Source organism: Galleria mellonella, unplaced genomic scaffold, assembly GCF_026898425.1.
Source record: "Galleria mellonella isolate WM207_F2 unplaced genomic scaffold, CSIRO_AGI_GalMel_v1 utg874, whole genome shotgun sequence".
Taxonomy (NCBI): domain Eukaryota; kingdom Metazoa; phylum Arthropoda; class Insecta; order Lepidoptera; family Pyralidae; genus Galleria; species Galleria mellonella.
Genome location: NW_026442167.1, coordinates 738,417 through 754,053, shown reverse-complemented (window position 1 = coordinate 754,053; position 15,637 = coordinate 738,417). Strand labels below are relative to the sequence as shown.

The following is a 15,637-nucleotide window of genomic DNA, read 5'->3' as shown; positions in this document are numbered from 1 at the left end:
GTATAAGATTAAATACACAATAATTAAAAAAATAGGCACTATTTATACTAGATCGAAGGTGAACTGGAACAGAAATGGGTGAATAGGAAAAAAGGAACGAGATTGTCAAAGACAATATTACAATTATTAAATAATTTTTATTTTACATTAAACTTGTAAAAGTTATTAGACACTATTTTTTTTAAAGAGGATTCCATTTACTAGACACAAACTATATAGAATTGTCGATTACTTAGATGTCTCTGTCGCATTCATAGTTCTACTATGCTGTATATTATTAGAAATATTAGATAAGATACGTACGACATAACACCATAGTTCTCAGAAGTGGTAAATTATGAAAATTAACATAGTCATCACAGTGTATTCAGTGATGACAATGGTACTGTAAATATGTTATAGGCGATGGTTACCACTTTTTTTTAGCTGGGCCATCAGCTTACTTGCCATTCTAAGTATTATAAAAATATTCATATTTAAAAAAAAATTAAAAAAATATGACATACATAATATATTAGCCGTACTGTCCACTGCTAGACATAAGCCTAACCTTAGAAAGGGGGGGGGAGGATTGTCAGTAGTTGCCATGCTTGGCAGTCGGATGGGCAACCGATTTTCATTAATATATGAAATCAATAATATTTATTTTCTCTACTACAAATCTCATTCGTAATTCTTCCCTATTTATAACCCGAACCCTATTCACCCCATTTTAAGTACTCTACAAAATACCCTCAGAGTCAAATTTGATAATAATTGTCGTTGTCATTTGATTTCTAGCAAGAATATATTTCTCTGTATTGTATTCTTTTATGTCATTGTCAAATTTTTGAAAAAAAAATGTAAAGTTTCAATTAACAATTACAGATATTTATTAAATTATAAGTATTTCTAATTATTTTTCTACTTTTTGGGAAGTTAATGCTTAAAATTTATAATTGCGTTGATTACTGTGCACACGTAATATTTACTATAAAATATGTATGTTATTTTGTTTAATTCTTTTACTGATAGTGGTTAAGGAATTCGAATCTTTATTTGTTGGGTAAGTATAACTCATTTCTTTTTTGTAAAGTATTTCTAAATTATGTAAATAGTGTTTTTTTAAATTCTGATTAAACACTAAACCGGAACTACTTACCAAAATTTTTTTTTCTATAATAAATAAAAATCTTCCGTTTTTCAATAAAAAACTACAATATTCATTATGTTACTATTATTTAAAAGAAATTTAATAATATGAAGCTCTAACTTTGCAATGTTTTGTATTCAAACATTATTTGGCACCGCGCCAATTCAATTCCCGAAATAGCCGGCGTTAAACGATTTACAGTGCATATACGCCATACCACCCTCTGGAACAACATATAATAGCAATTTTAAGACTATGGAACGGCAACTTCCAGTCCACTCAAGTTTCCATGGATCAATAAGAAGCAGAGACTCAACATCAACTGTAGAAAGTGACCCAAGAGAGAAAATCAAAGATTGTTTCAGAAAATTCATTGCTTTTATGTTTACTCAAGTGGGTGTCGGTGCGCTTGTAGTGTGCTATGCAATATTGGGAGCAGCAGGCTTTATGCACATTGAGAAAGACAACCCTGACTTGCAGTTGGAGGATGTGAAGAATTGGAGATTGAACTGTGCCGAGAAATTGTGGAATATTACAGTGAGCGTAAACATCTTCAATGAGACTGTATGGATGCACAAAGTAAACAATGTGTTAAAGTTATTCCAAAACAACATCACCATTGCTGTCCACACAGGTTACAGTGGGAGGACTGCTGAGGATATCTGGTCATTCCCTGCCGCTCTAATGTACTCTCTTTCTGTGTTCACCATGATTGGTTACGGGAATATAGTACCTAAGTCTGTATGGGGCAAAATTGTGACTATAGCATATGCATGTTTTGGTATACCAATCTATGTTTTGTATTTCTGTAACATGGGCAAGGTGCTTGCTAAGACTTTCAAGTGGTTATATATTACTGCACATGAATGTAGCCGTAGGGATGACCCTTTATTTGAGGATGGTGAGATACAGCCGAAAAAAAAAATAACAGTGCCGTCAACAGCTTGTCTCTGGGTCATATCATTTTACATCTTAACAGGTACCATAATGTTTGGGGCCTGGGAGAAATGGAACTATTTGGACTCAACATATTTCTGTGTTATAAGTTTATGCAAGATTGGCTTTGGAGACTTTGTACCGGGAGCGAATATATCTGATTCTGCTGGTGGTTCTCACTTGAAGTTAGTCATAAACTTCATATATGTCCTTCTTGGTATGGGCTTGGTGGCCATGTGCTACAATCTTATGTGTGAAGATGTGAGGGTCAAAGTCAGAGAGCTTAGAGAGGACTTGAAGAATTGTCTCGATGATATCACCTTGAAAATAACAGTGTGCATGAATGATACAAAATATTACCATCAGAAACAAAGTAGAAATTTAAAATGATATGGCGTTACAAGAATAAGTTGCTTGTATACTTTTTAATTCTTCAAAAGAAGTTTGATAAACTGCTTAGAACTAATAATTGAGAAGTGAACTGAAATTACCTTTAGTACAAAGTCTCTCTCTTTTTCTCTCTTATTGTTAATCAAATATTGTCACACTTTCATTGGTTAAAGCTAAGAAATGGAGGAATTTATGTAAAATTATGACATTTTAATTTGTTCTAAAGTGTACTTTTTTTTAATGAATAGAGTAAAAATTTTGCATTTCATAAAATATAAGTAATCAATGTTTAATAACTTCCTTTCTATTTTCATAGAAATAAGAAAGTGGCAGAATTGAGCAGCATTATTTGTTATCACCAAATATTTAATATATGATATGTATGGTATGGTACTATTAACTCTGTGCCAGAGTAGTTTGTAGAGAGTTTTTTTCCAGAGTCTACATGTACTCTTTCTTTTTATATTTATAAATATTTATTTAAGTTGATTATAATAAAATTGTCTTATGTTGCTTATATTGAAGCATGCATTTGTGATTTGTTATGAATACATAATTTATTTTTAATTTTTGTTTTATTATTTAAAAAGCATACTTATGAATATATATTATAGAATTATTCCATCTTATTATATTAGTTTATTCAGCATTAATCTTGATATTGTGGGCCTTGTTTTAATCATTCATAAGCATATTTTTGTTTTACTTCATAAAGGTAAATAGTGAAAAAATTCTTGGTAGGCGGAGTTTTAACCTGCGCCTTCTATTCTGCGCTTTACTACACTTTAAACACCCGTCTCGAAAATCACTAGTGGCAATTCAACTGTAAATTATAAATAGCAAATAAGCTGACGGTGGAACAAAAAATTTTTATATGAATTTACAATGTCCTCATATCATGTTCGATTCTGTACAAATGAACTCACTGATCTATATTCGTAAAGCACTCTCTTGATAATCTCTTATGGACTCCCGTGATACAGATTTACCTAGTGCCCTAGGCAACTAGACCCTCTAATAAATAAATAAAAATGAAAAGTGTGATAGATAACCTGTCCAATGAAGGTTAATTCAGGTTTTTCCTGATGAGTTCGTGACAAAACATCAACTGACCTGAATTCATTCTTCACCGGTACCCCGTCGACGTATATCCATTGCCTTACCATGCCATACGTAATTTGACTTAAAAAAAAAATACACAATGCATAAAAATACATTAAAATGAGATGCAATAACTACCAACAGAAAACCGTGAATGTGAATGTGAGAAAGACTGTTTTCCGCGCTTAGCCTCTCATTTGGGCCGTTGTGCGTGTGAGTCGTGGCTAGTACAGCCAACCTAGCTCCGCCCAGAAGCGCAGAAGCTTCCTGGGTTCTTCACAGGCTTCACGGAGCGACCTCACCGTTCCAAGGATTTCTAAACGTTGATGGGCCACAGCCTCACATTCCAGGATTACGTGAGCAGTCGTTTCTTCGGCGTCGAAACAGCCTCGACATAGAGGGCTGTCTGTGGCTCCTATTGTGTATAAATGTTTGTTTAATGGACAATGACCCGTTATTGTCCCTATCATTATTTTGAGGTTTTTTCTATTTAGATGTAATAAACGTTTTGATAGTCGTTGATTCAACGTAGGTACGGCCAATTTTGATTGTCTGCAATCAGTAGCCTGTAACAGAAAACCGTATATCTGCTATTCCTCAAGGAGACCGTGTTATATCTAAAGAGTTATGAAAATGTAAAAAGATATGCATATAAGAATAGTGGCCTTCGGCATTCCATTCTCTGTCTATCCTACAAGGAGTTTTGCTTGAAGATAATTGTATATCGCCGTGTGGGCCCCGACATAGAGTGTGCCACTCCTTCCTTTCCCGTGAATGTCGTAAGAGGCGACTAAGGGAGGGCGAGGAATGGGCAGCAGCGTTCCTCTTAAAACATCTCTAAAAGCCTCACTGCGGTTGCCAACCTGCTTGCCAAGCGTGGAAACTTTTTTTTTTACAATACAGGAGCAAACGAGCATGCGGCTCAACTGATGGTAAGTGACTACCGCCGCCCATGATCACCCACAACACCAACGGCGTTGCAAGTGTGCTGCCGGCCTTAAAAAGGAATATGCTCTTGTCTTAAAGGTTATGATGTCGTATCAGTCCGGAAATACTGCTGCTGGAAGTTGATTCAATTCTAGCCAACTGCCAAAACTCCCCTTATGGGAAAGGCTTATGTTCAGCAGCGGATAGTTAACGGCTGAAATTATAAAATGTTGTATATTTGTGTAGCGATGGCATATCCAGTGTGAAGTGGGGATGCTCCCTCTGCGGTTGCGCCGCGTCGCCGGTCACGAGGGGCGGCTCAACGACACGCTGTTCCAGCCGGCGGCGCGGCCCACGCTCGCTCCCCAGACGCTTATCTACTTCGGCGGTGATGTCCAGGTACGCACTGCACTTAGGAAGGGTAATACAATCACTTTACAAGTGTTGTATTGTCATGTAACCCACCTATTAGAAAAGGGGGAAAGTTACTGTTAGTAATGCGGACTACCAGTCTCATTGCTAGCAACATACCCCGTCAGGTCGACCTCCACGTGGTTCCTCTGGAAACCATCGTGCTAAATTCCAGGTGTATTTATCACGATAGGCTAACTGACCTGCTCTTTCATTCTCACTTATCATCCCTCACTGGTGCCCCGCCGGTGTATACCGATAGCGTGGGCGGGGTTACCATCACATTATCATCCATTAAAAAAAATCTCGCCAATTAAACTGTACTAGTCCTTTAATATTAAGATTACGACCTCGAAAATGTATTTTATTGTATTTCTTTTTTTTTGTTGTACATACTTATGATGAACGAAATGTTAAGCTCCATTTACTGAACCGATTTTGGTACGAACAAAAACACGAAATTGAGCCCGAAAATTCGGAATTTTATTTCATGGTAGACCACCTGATGCTAAGTGACTACCGCCACGCATGAGCACTCGCAAGACTAGAGGCATTGCAGGTGTGCTGCCGGCCTTTTAAAAAGGAATATGATCGTGAAGGTTGAACGATGCGATATCGATTATCGATCGAACGATGAGATTTTAATATTCATCTCTTACGACACCCACAGGAAAGGAAGGGGCCTATTCTAATCGGAATCTAATTACAATCTACTATCTAGTAGATTGTAATTATAATACATCATTTGTGTTCTGTAGGACTATCCGGAGGTTATGCAGGCTCACAGAGACAACAGGAACTATGTCAAGTGGAACTTGGAGAACACGGCTCGAATGTTGGGCCGGTACTTTCCCAACAAGCATATATTGATTGTGAGACCGTCTAGGTATGTATTCACTTTATATTACCAATTGTACAATGACGGTGCCAATCAAGCATACGTCCGCCTGATGGCATAAAACACCAGAAGCATTACTTGTGCTTTCACCTTGTAACATGATGGTTTTGAGTCCTTGATCTTAAGGATTAGGATAAGAAATTGTAAATATTACAAAGTCTCTGCTTGCTTCTGTCTGTTTATGCATATATTTCTTCTAAACCATGCAAAATATGATAATATGGTTTCTAAGGTTGTATGCATACTATATATTAAACTAGTGATCTGCTTCGAATTCATACGGATAGATAGAATATATAACAGATAAAATAAATCAGTGTTTTTTACTTTAATAGGCAAATTTTTTATATCTTAGGTTAAAAACATTATTTTAATTTTCGTAGGTATTTCGTAGGGATTCACAATTTTTTGTAAAATATATTATAGCCTATGTTATTCGCTGATAATATAGCTTTCTGTAGGTGAAAGAATTGTTAAAATCGGTTGAGTAGTTTTCGAGGCGATCTTATTGCCACGTTGTGAAGAAATGCCTCTGCGCAGCAGTAAAAAGAAGAGGGTTGGATAGACCGAGTTGCATGGTGATCGTGATAGTTTTTTTTTAATGGGTGACAATGGTATGGCAACCCCACCCGCGCTATCGGTATACACCGGCAGGACACCAGTGAAACTGATAGGTGAGGATGAAGCAGATCAGGTAGCCTATCGTGACGAACCCAACAAGAATTGTTCAAGATGGTTTCCAGGGAGAACCACATGGAGGTCGACCTAATAGGGCATATTATTATATATATGGAATATTCAAACCCCATTTCTAACAATCCCTTTTCCTCCGATCATGATCGTTTAGGTAAACTATAATAATTTACCTGTGTTTATCTAGAAGTTTCGACCAGAGGGCCTACCATGAAATGTGTTCCGAAATTTCGAAGCCAAACTAAACACAAATTTGATGTTAAAATTACATACTTAATACATGCCGTTTGGAAATATTAAAAATGCTAAAATATTGTTCCTTTGGACTTTTATGATAGGATGTATGATGAGCGAAATGTTAAACTCCATTTATTGGTCCAATTTAGGTATAAACAAAAACACGAAATTGAGTACGAAATTTCGGAATTTCATTTCATGATAGACCCGCAGGTCACAGCACCAATTGCCATCTGTTGTTAGCTGCAATGTAACGGCAGTGTGTTGCATACAGGATAGAGTACAAGAGTTTCAGCTGCTACGACAACTTCGTGCCGAGCAATAACGCGGGAGTGCCAGACCACACGCCCACGCACAGCGCCCTCCACCATCTCGAGAGGTAAGGCTACGAGCTACATCTATGTATATTGGAGGGAAGGGATTTTTAATATATATATATATATATATACCTACGTGGTTTCTAAATGCTGATAAAATATGTTTTCTGAAATTCAGATTTTTTGTAATAATAAACAAAATAAAAATAAAAAATAATAATGAAGATCTAAGAGCTTCATTGCTAGTAATATACCCTGTCAGGTCGACCTCCTCTTGGCTTCCTGGAAAATATCGTGCTGAATTCCAGGTGTATTCTTCACGGTGTGCTAACTGACCTGCCTTTTTATCCTCATTTATCATCTCTCACTGGTGCCCCGCCAGTGTCTACCGATAGCGCAGGAGGGGCTACCATGCTATTATCATCCATTAAAATAAAATACACTTTATAAAATTTCATTAAAATTAATTAAACAGTTTTTTTATACCACTGAGGTGGCAATCAAGCATACGGCCCACATGATAGTAAGTGGTTACCGTAGCCTATGAGCGCCTGCAACCATAAGAAGAAACCTCTTTACTTCATTTTGAAGATCCCCATGCTGTAGTCTCTTGTCGGCAAAATTTCTTAGATTACAATGAACAAACATCGTGATGGGATTTTTATGTAAGCATCCTGGGGGCCTACCATGAAATGAAATTCCGAAGTTTCGGACTCAATTTCGTGTTTTCGTTCATACCTAAATCGGCCCAGTAGATAAAGCTTAACATTTCGTTCGTCATAAATCCTATTATAAAAGTCCAAAATAATAATATATTAATATTTTTAATGTTTTTAAACGGTAAGTATTATGTAACTTTAACATCAAATTTGTGTTTCGTTCGGCTCCGAAATTTCGGAAAACATTTCATGGTAGGCCCTCTGAATGATTACATTGTTTATTCATATCGTGATGTTAAAATGATGCAATGTAGTGCTATGCTATTGCGATGTATCCAGTCGTCGGTTATCTACATTCCAGATTGCTACAAGGAGTAAGCAATAGATTGAAAGCCATGCCTACGTCGGAGTTGCTCGAAGCGGTCACCTCCATCAGTTTGCCGGAAGACATCGACATAGAAGATTTACACGTAAATAACACCTGCTTTTTATAATCTGTGGATTGTAATGTTGTGCTGGTGAAAGGTCACTGACACCATAATCTTACTTTTCTATCTTTTATATATATGTATGTTTTGATGTATATATGTACCACCCCTATATATAAAAAGAGCTTGACCGATTTGCATATTTTTTTTGTTCATTATTAAAAAAAAGCTGACAAAATACTAAAGTAATTTTGTATTGGATTCGCAACTTCAGATTACATTTAACAGATGGCGCTGTAGGTAATATAATGTTATATACAATATAGGCTTTTTATCGCGGTCAGTGAGCATACCCGTTTACGCGGACGAAGTCGCGGGTAAAAACTAGTACCTACAAATTAATAATACTTTTATTTATTACATTTAATTATAATCTTACAAAGCTTTAATTATATGACTGAAATATATATAATATGTACAATACAGAACGCTTCTGTACATCATGGTGAACACAGCAATTCGAACGGCTCCACCAAAAGTGATGCGGTTCCGGGCGACGCAGAGACCACAGAGTGCGAACACAAGCCGTGAGTAGGTTTAGTTCCAATGGATGTTGTGATGTAAAACTTAATTTATTTTAAATATAGTCTCTTAATATTATTCTTGTAAAGACAAACGAACAATTTACTTGCATTTGCTACTTCTATTAAAATGACTGGTTATTTAAAAAAAAAAGTTTAAAAATAAGAACTCAATTACTGAAAAGCCATGCTCTAAAATATTTATACAAGAAAATATTATCATTTAAAATTGGCATGTACTATTTAATCACCATCATCTTCTAATTCGTATACTGTTCACTGCTGAACATAGTTCTCCCTTTGGAATGAGAAGGTACTTACATCTAAACAAATTTGTAACTAGATGGTGCTATTTGTCATTTTTTTTTAATGATTGATAATGGAATGATAATGTAAATGGCCTTTGCTAACGATATACGCTGTCGGGCACCAGTGAGGGTGAGAATGAAAAGACAGGTCAGTTAGCCCACCGTAATGAATTCACTTGGAATAGAGCACGATAGTTTTTAGGGATAACCATAAGGAGGTTGACCTGACAGGGTTTTTTTTTATAGTTTGCAGTACAGTGTTAAAGACATCCTGTTCTCGCTTTTTTTTTTTTATTAGTGAAAATGGTATGGTAACCCCACCTGCGCTAACGGGATACGCTGGCGGAGCACCAGTGAAGGGTGATAGATGAGAATGAAAACAGACCAGTTAGCCCATCATGATGAATTCATCAGGCATTAACCACGATAGTTTCCAGGGAGAACCGCGAGGAGGTTCGACCTGGTTGGGTATATTGCTAGCAATGGGATTCTCAGTCTCCATTACTAACAATCCCTCTCCCCCCTGTCCTCGCTATTGGGTTTTTTTTTTTTTTTTTTTTTTTATATAACCAAACAAGCTGACGCTATTGGTAACCGTCGCCTATAGACATAAGGGGACATGACAGGAATGCCTGCCTGTACAAGAGGGTACATGGTGGGCGCAATTTAGACACTGATTGAGGAGCATGAGGATGGTAGACCTGACAGGGTATATTATTAGAGCTACTAAAGCCCATTATTAATAATCCTGTCTTTAACTTCTGTCTAATATTAGCATCAGTCTTTGTCCAGCGTAGTTTTTTTTTTACAACAGAGTGCAAACGAGCATGCGGCTTACCTGGTGGTAAATGACTACCGTCGCTCATGATCATCCACAACACTAAAGGCATTGCAGGTGTGCTGCCGGCCTTTTAAAAAAGAATACGCTCTTTTCTTGAAGGTTATGTTGTCGTATCGGTTCGAAAATACTGCTGCTTGAAGTTGATTCCAAAGAGCGGTTGTGCGTGGGAGAAAGTGCCTTGAAAAACGCACGGTGGAGGACCGCCACTCGTCCAGATGGTTGGGATGAAATTTTAGTTTATGGCGGGTAGTATGATGGTGAAAATCAGCAGCAGGTATCGAACCGAACAATTCCTCAGAGCACTCCCCATGATAAATTTGTAGTGACGTGTAAATGTTGTTGTATGAAGCGAGGAGGGCGGCGGCGCTGTGGAGCCGCTGTGGTGGCGCGAGCGGCTGGCGCTGGACGAGAGCCGGCTGGCGCTGGTCGGCTTCAGCAAGGGCTGCGTGGTCCTCAACCAACTCATATACGAGTTCCATTACACCAAGACCCTCACTCCTGGTGACGCGCATATGTTGAGGTGTTCCTTCATGCCACTTATATGTTACCTTACCTTTTATTTAGATCAGGAAGAATTTGCGGCAAAGAACTGGCTAGATTTTTTTTTCTTTTCCTACATATCGTCCGTGATAGTTCTGATAGTGACAAGTCTTTTTTTTTGCAGTTTTCAACCGACTTTAAAAATAAGGAGATTCTCAATTCGGTTGTTTGGTCTTTTTTATGGTTTGTTACCTCATATCTTTATCAGTTGCAAACCAATTTAAAAAATATTTTTTTTTATTAAAAAGGATGTACTTACAGATTGGTCCCATAGATATTTTATTCAAATAGGTTTTAGTAGTTTACTTTTTAAATAAAAATAACTGGTTTTGTCACAATTGAAATAGTTTTTTTTTTATTGTGGAAAACTGGTGAATTATCGTGTTTTGATTTGATTCGATACAATAGTGCACATCACTTGAACTTATCAGATATTTTGATGTTAAACAAAAACGTTTAACATTGATATTTATTTAACAATATGTTTTAATATATGGCAATTCGTATATTGAAACTAAATAAATACAATAGAAGTAGTTTATTCTACCCACTTCTATCTGTTCTCCTTTAACCAAAGGTTGTCTGTAAGAGATTAGCTCTAACCTAGCGATAAAACCACCTTTTGTATCTTTATGTGTATATTTAAATCTGGGGGCCTACCATGAAATGAAATTCCGAAGTTTCGGACTCAATTTCGTGTTTTCGTTCATACCTAATACGTCCCAGCAAATGGTGCTTAACATTTCGTTTGTCACAAATCCTACCATAAAAGTCCAAAGGAATAATATTTTAATATTTTTAATGTTTTTAAACGGTAAGTATTATGTAATTTTAACATCAAATTTGTGTTTCGTTCGTCTCCGAAATTTCGGAAAACATTTCATGGTAGGCCCTCTGTATTTATGTTACTGTATTTCACTTGAATTATTCACTTACCATTGTGTATTTTTGTTTTTGGTGCATTAAAGAGTTATTATTTAATAATAATTGTTATTTATTGTGGTACCGCGACGGGCAGGTTCATGGAGCGCATCTCGGAGATGTGGTGGCTGGACGGCGGCCACGCGGGCGGCAAGAACACCTGGATCACGGCACGCAGCCTGCTCGAGACCCTCACGCGGCTCGGTACGTAGCTAGCTCGCCACTCCTAGTATAATTACATCGTAACGCGGAGGGGGGGAGGGATCTTATATTCGCATATGGGGTCAGTTAAGCTGATGCACGTCGACCCATCGGGATCTTTTGTGCTTCCCCCTGCCTTATACCATCATTTCATAGATCCTTTGTGTTACCTTAACGATATCCCGCGGTTTAAGATATCTGTAGTCCCCTGGCTTTGGATAAGCCGTTTCCAGTAGCGGGGGAGGGATTGTTAGTATAGGGATTTCTTTTCCCTATAACTAGCAATGCACCCTATCAGACGGGGGGAAAGAGATTGTTAGCAATGGAGTTTGATAGCCCCATTGCTACCAATATGCTCTATTAGGTCGACCTCCACGCGACTCCCCCTGGAAACTACTGTGATTAATCCTAGTGGTATTCGTCACGATTGGCTAATTGACCTGTTTACATCCTCACCTATCATTTCTCACTGGTGCCCCGCCATTGTATACCGATAGCGCAGACAGGGTTACCATTCCATTATCACACATAAAAAAAATAACTGTATGACCATGTACGTACATTTCCCGTGTGTAAGAAAATTTGATGGGCAGTGGTCGAGGTATGGACAGCAGTGTCCCTCTTAAAACGTCACCAAAGCCTAACTGCCGTTGCCAATACGCCTGGGAAGCGTGGAAACTACCTGAAAAAGCTCCCCTTATGGGGGAGGCTAATTCACCTAGATCTCTTTTGTTGGCCAGATGTAAATATTTACATCCACGTGAGCCCGTACCAGGTGCAAGATGAGGGGCGGCCCTGGATCGGCAGAGAAGAGAAGGCGTTCACGAGTCTACTGAAGAAACTCGGCGCTAAGGTATGACAATCATATTTGTAACTCGTGCTTTTACCAACTTTATTAGAATAAAAATACTTTCTAGGATATATTAACTCTTCGACCGCTTGGATTTATAGCAGTCGCTGTGTCCTTTTATAGCGCTTAACTTTTTTTTTTTTACTATTGAAGGATCTCGCGATTGATCAATCCAATTGAAAAGTTAGACATAATTTTTGTAATATTTCTAACCATTGAAGTATTAAAGACTAGTTATATCCCGCGGCTCCGCTTGCGTAAATCAATACATAAAGTAGGTAGGTAGAATATAACCTTCGTGTGCACCAAATTTTATTCTAATCTTTTCAGTAGCTTTTAAAAGTTGCGTGAAAGAGCAACAAATATCTATCCATCGTTATAATCTTAAAATTGTGTTCGGCTGTGCCATGTTACTACAATTATAAAAACGCCTATAATGTGTTTGCGCAGGTAACCCGCTACCTACACGAACAGCCGGGCGTCGCTCATTCCCTGCAGATGCACTTCGAAGTGTTATCCAGCTTCTGGACGGCGCAGCAGACGGCCGCTGCCGCGTCAACCGCCGCTGATGTCTCCTCCGCCTCTGACGAGGAGCCCTAGCACGTTATCACGTTCTACTGAGACAAATATAGGCACCTCGATTATATGTGCCATAAATAAAATTTTAAATGCTTTTTTGCAACCGAGAGTTCACATGCACGAAACATACTTAGATGTTTACACTAAATTCTATTTCAATACAGGCCCTCTAGATAAATAGGGATAATTCATCGATGGAATTTATATCGCTAGCGATTCCGTGAGATAGAATGAGATACCAACGTCGGATGTCTCATTCTAACTCATGGACTCATTTTGAATAACGATTCCATCGATGGATTCGCTTGCCACTTGTCTGGGGGGCTGATATTATAAAGAGCAAAGGTGATTGTTTGTTACGGATAAACTAAAAAACTGCTCAACTGATTTTAAAAATCTTTCTACTGACAGAAAGCTATATAAACAACGAGTAACATAAGCTATATATTATATTTAAAACTTTTATCTACTCGTAAGAAGTCGGGCAAGATCGCCAGTAATATATTTTTTTATGCCACGAAGATTGCAAACAAGCATATAGCCTGTCTCGATGAGAAACTGTTACTTTATGTGAAGTAAGAGAAAACGGGCACTAAATTTTATGGTCACCAGAACTATGTGTCTATTATTACAATACTTATGTAACTTAAGTATTTCAATGTCAATGGTTATTTAAAAATTTAGTTTTATAGTAAGCTACAATAAGCTTATGGATCCGGTCTTACGGGTTTGAATCGTAATAAATTTACGTACTATTTATTTATACAAATTTAAGACATTCGCTTGCAAGTTGCTTATATAATTTTATAGTAGACCTAAATATTTACTTGTCAAGTAAAAATTGATCTCATTTATTATTAATATATATTTATTAATATATGGTTGTCTTGGTCACGGCACCAAATGATAACACTAACACTTGACAGTTCTAACGCGTGCATTCACATATGGCAACACCAAGTAAATAATCAAGAACCAAAAAGTGATAAAATCACTATCACTAATATTAACAAGAGTACAAATATCATAGTATTCTAAGTTTATAAATAAATTAAAAAAAAAAGTAAAAGTGTGTATGTCGTAAAATTGATGACTGTAAAAAAATAAAAGAAACCAGGTGAAAAAAATATTGATTAATTTAAATAATATATTTAAATTATAAAATGAGGGCCCTTAGGGTTCGTTTATGGAGACGCGTATGTAATTCCTTTGTGTTACATAACTAATGCCATTAATCTCCTACCGTTAATCAGCCCACGTATGGTTTGCAACACGTATACGACGATTGATAGATAATAATTGGTCATTTGCTGTTTGGACGCCGAACGTTTGACACTAAGCTCCGATTTGCTATATATTAACTAAAGATTAATGGTAAAACACGTGACGTAAAATGTGCATAGACTAAATAGCAGTCAGAGATTAAATTAGTAAATTTTTAAGTGTTGGCAAACACACACATACTAATGGAAGCGTAATTAAACAATAATTCTAATCGACTAAACGAGTACAAAATGTTAACGCAATATTTGTTAAATAGGCACTACGCATCGCCCAAAGCTTGGCGCTACCATAAACGAGACTAAGAAGTAAATCAGTATTAATTTAGGTTTAATTTCATGGAGATTTGTTTGCAGACAATATTTATTATGTACTATAAAACACTGTTTTAATAAATTATTTTCCATAAGAATAACGAGATTTCTTCCTTTATATCACGGTCAGATAAAATTAGATCTGAGTACATTATACCATTACTAAGGTTGGCTGGTAGAGAACGCCTATAGCATTATATCCGCTTTCATTTGTACTACAGTTTACTGGTCAAAAAAGTAAAAAAAAAATACAATTGATATGGCGAAATTATATTAATTTACCATAATGGAGAAGATTGTTATATTTTAAGTAATTAATTGTATTAATTTGACCGTACTTTTAAATTAGATGAGAAAATTAAATTATTTTGACATGAGTTTATTTTTCTTTTCTAGTTGTAGATACCAATAATTTTTAAGTCCACCTAAATAAGTGGTAAACAAATTTAACTTAAAGGTAGTTTTATGTTACCGTGCACATATGAGGGAACAGATGTTAGCGAAAACGCATCTAGCGAGGGGGAAGGGACTATTATTGATCGGATCTAACAGCCCCATTGCTAGCAATTTACCTCATCAGGTCGACCTCCACGCGGTTCTCCTTGGGAACCATCGTGTTAATTCTTATGGAATTCGTCACGATAAGCTGACCTGCATTTAACTTCATTTATGATCCGTTACTGATTGCATTACGCATTGACAGCGTATACCGGTAATGCAGGCGGGGTTACCATTCTATTTTTACCCATTAAAAAAAAACAAGGTAGTTTTACTGTCGCTGTATAATAGGAAAGTATATGCAGTTCTATACATACATTTTACTCTCCTATATATCGTGGTATGATATCTTGCCTAATTTTCTTATACTCATAAAATATACCAGCGGGAGACTTTGTACAAAAGTCGATTGCTTGGGTACCTCTGTCGCATTCGTGTTTGTACTGTGAAGCAGTTGTGTTTGCATGGCTGTGTTTCGGTTTAAAGAGTGGGATATAGCGTGAATTTACAGGGTACAGAGGAATAACACCTGAGTCCTCAGGAATGGCAACGCATGGGGGATATCATGGGCGAGACAGTATACTCTGTTATGTC

At 37.0% G+C, this 15,637-nt stretch overlaps 2 protein-coding genes across 2 annotated transcripts; both read left to right on the top strand.

The window, feature by feature from the left end:
- Positions 1-810: 810 nt before the first annotated feature.
- On the top strand, positions 811-14,922 carry LOC113514652 (mitochondrial protein C2orf69 homolog). Its single transcript, XM_052902180.1, has 10 exons — positions 811-1,045; positions 4,733-4,885; positions 5,656-5,783; positions 7,000-7,104; positions 8,063-8,171; positions 8,616-8,716; positions 10,209-10,379; positions 11,418-11,524; positions 12,262-12,374; positions 12,822-14,922. The coding sequence occupies exons 2-10, from the start codon at positions 4,760-4,762 to the stop codon at positions 12,969-12,971; spliced, it is 1,110 nt and encodes a 369-aa protein (XP_052758140.1). The 5' UTR covers positions 811-1,045; positions 4,733-4,759; the 3' UTR covers positions 12,972-14,922.
- Positions 1,089-3,027, top strand: LOC113518849 (TWiK family of potassium channels protein 7). Its single transcript, XM_052902181.1, has one exon. The coding sequence runs from the start codon at positions 1,388-1,390 to the stop codon at positions 2,456-2,458; it is 1,071 nt and encodes a 356-aa protein (XP_052758141.1). The 5' UTR covers positions 1,089-1,387; the 3' UTR covers positions 2,459-3,027.
- Positions 14,923-15,637: the final 715 nt, after the last annotated feature.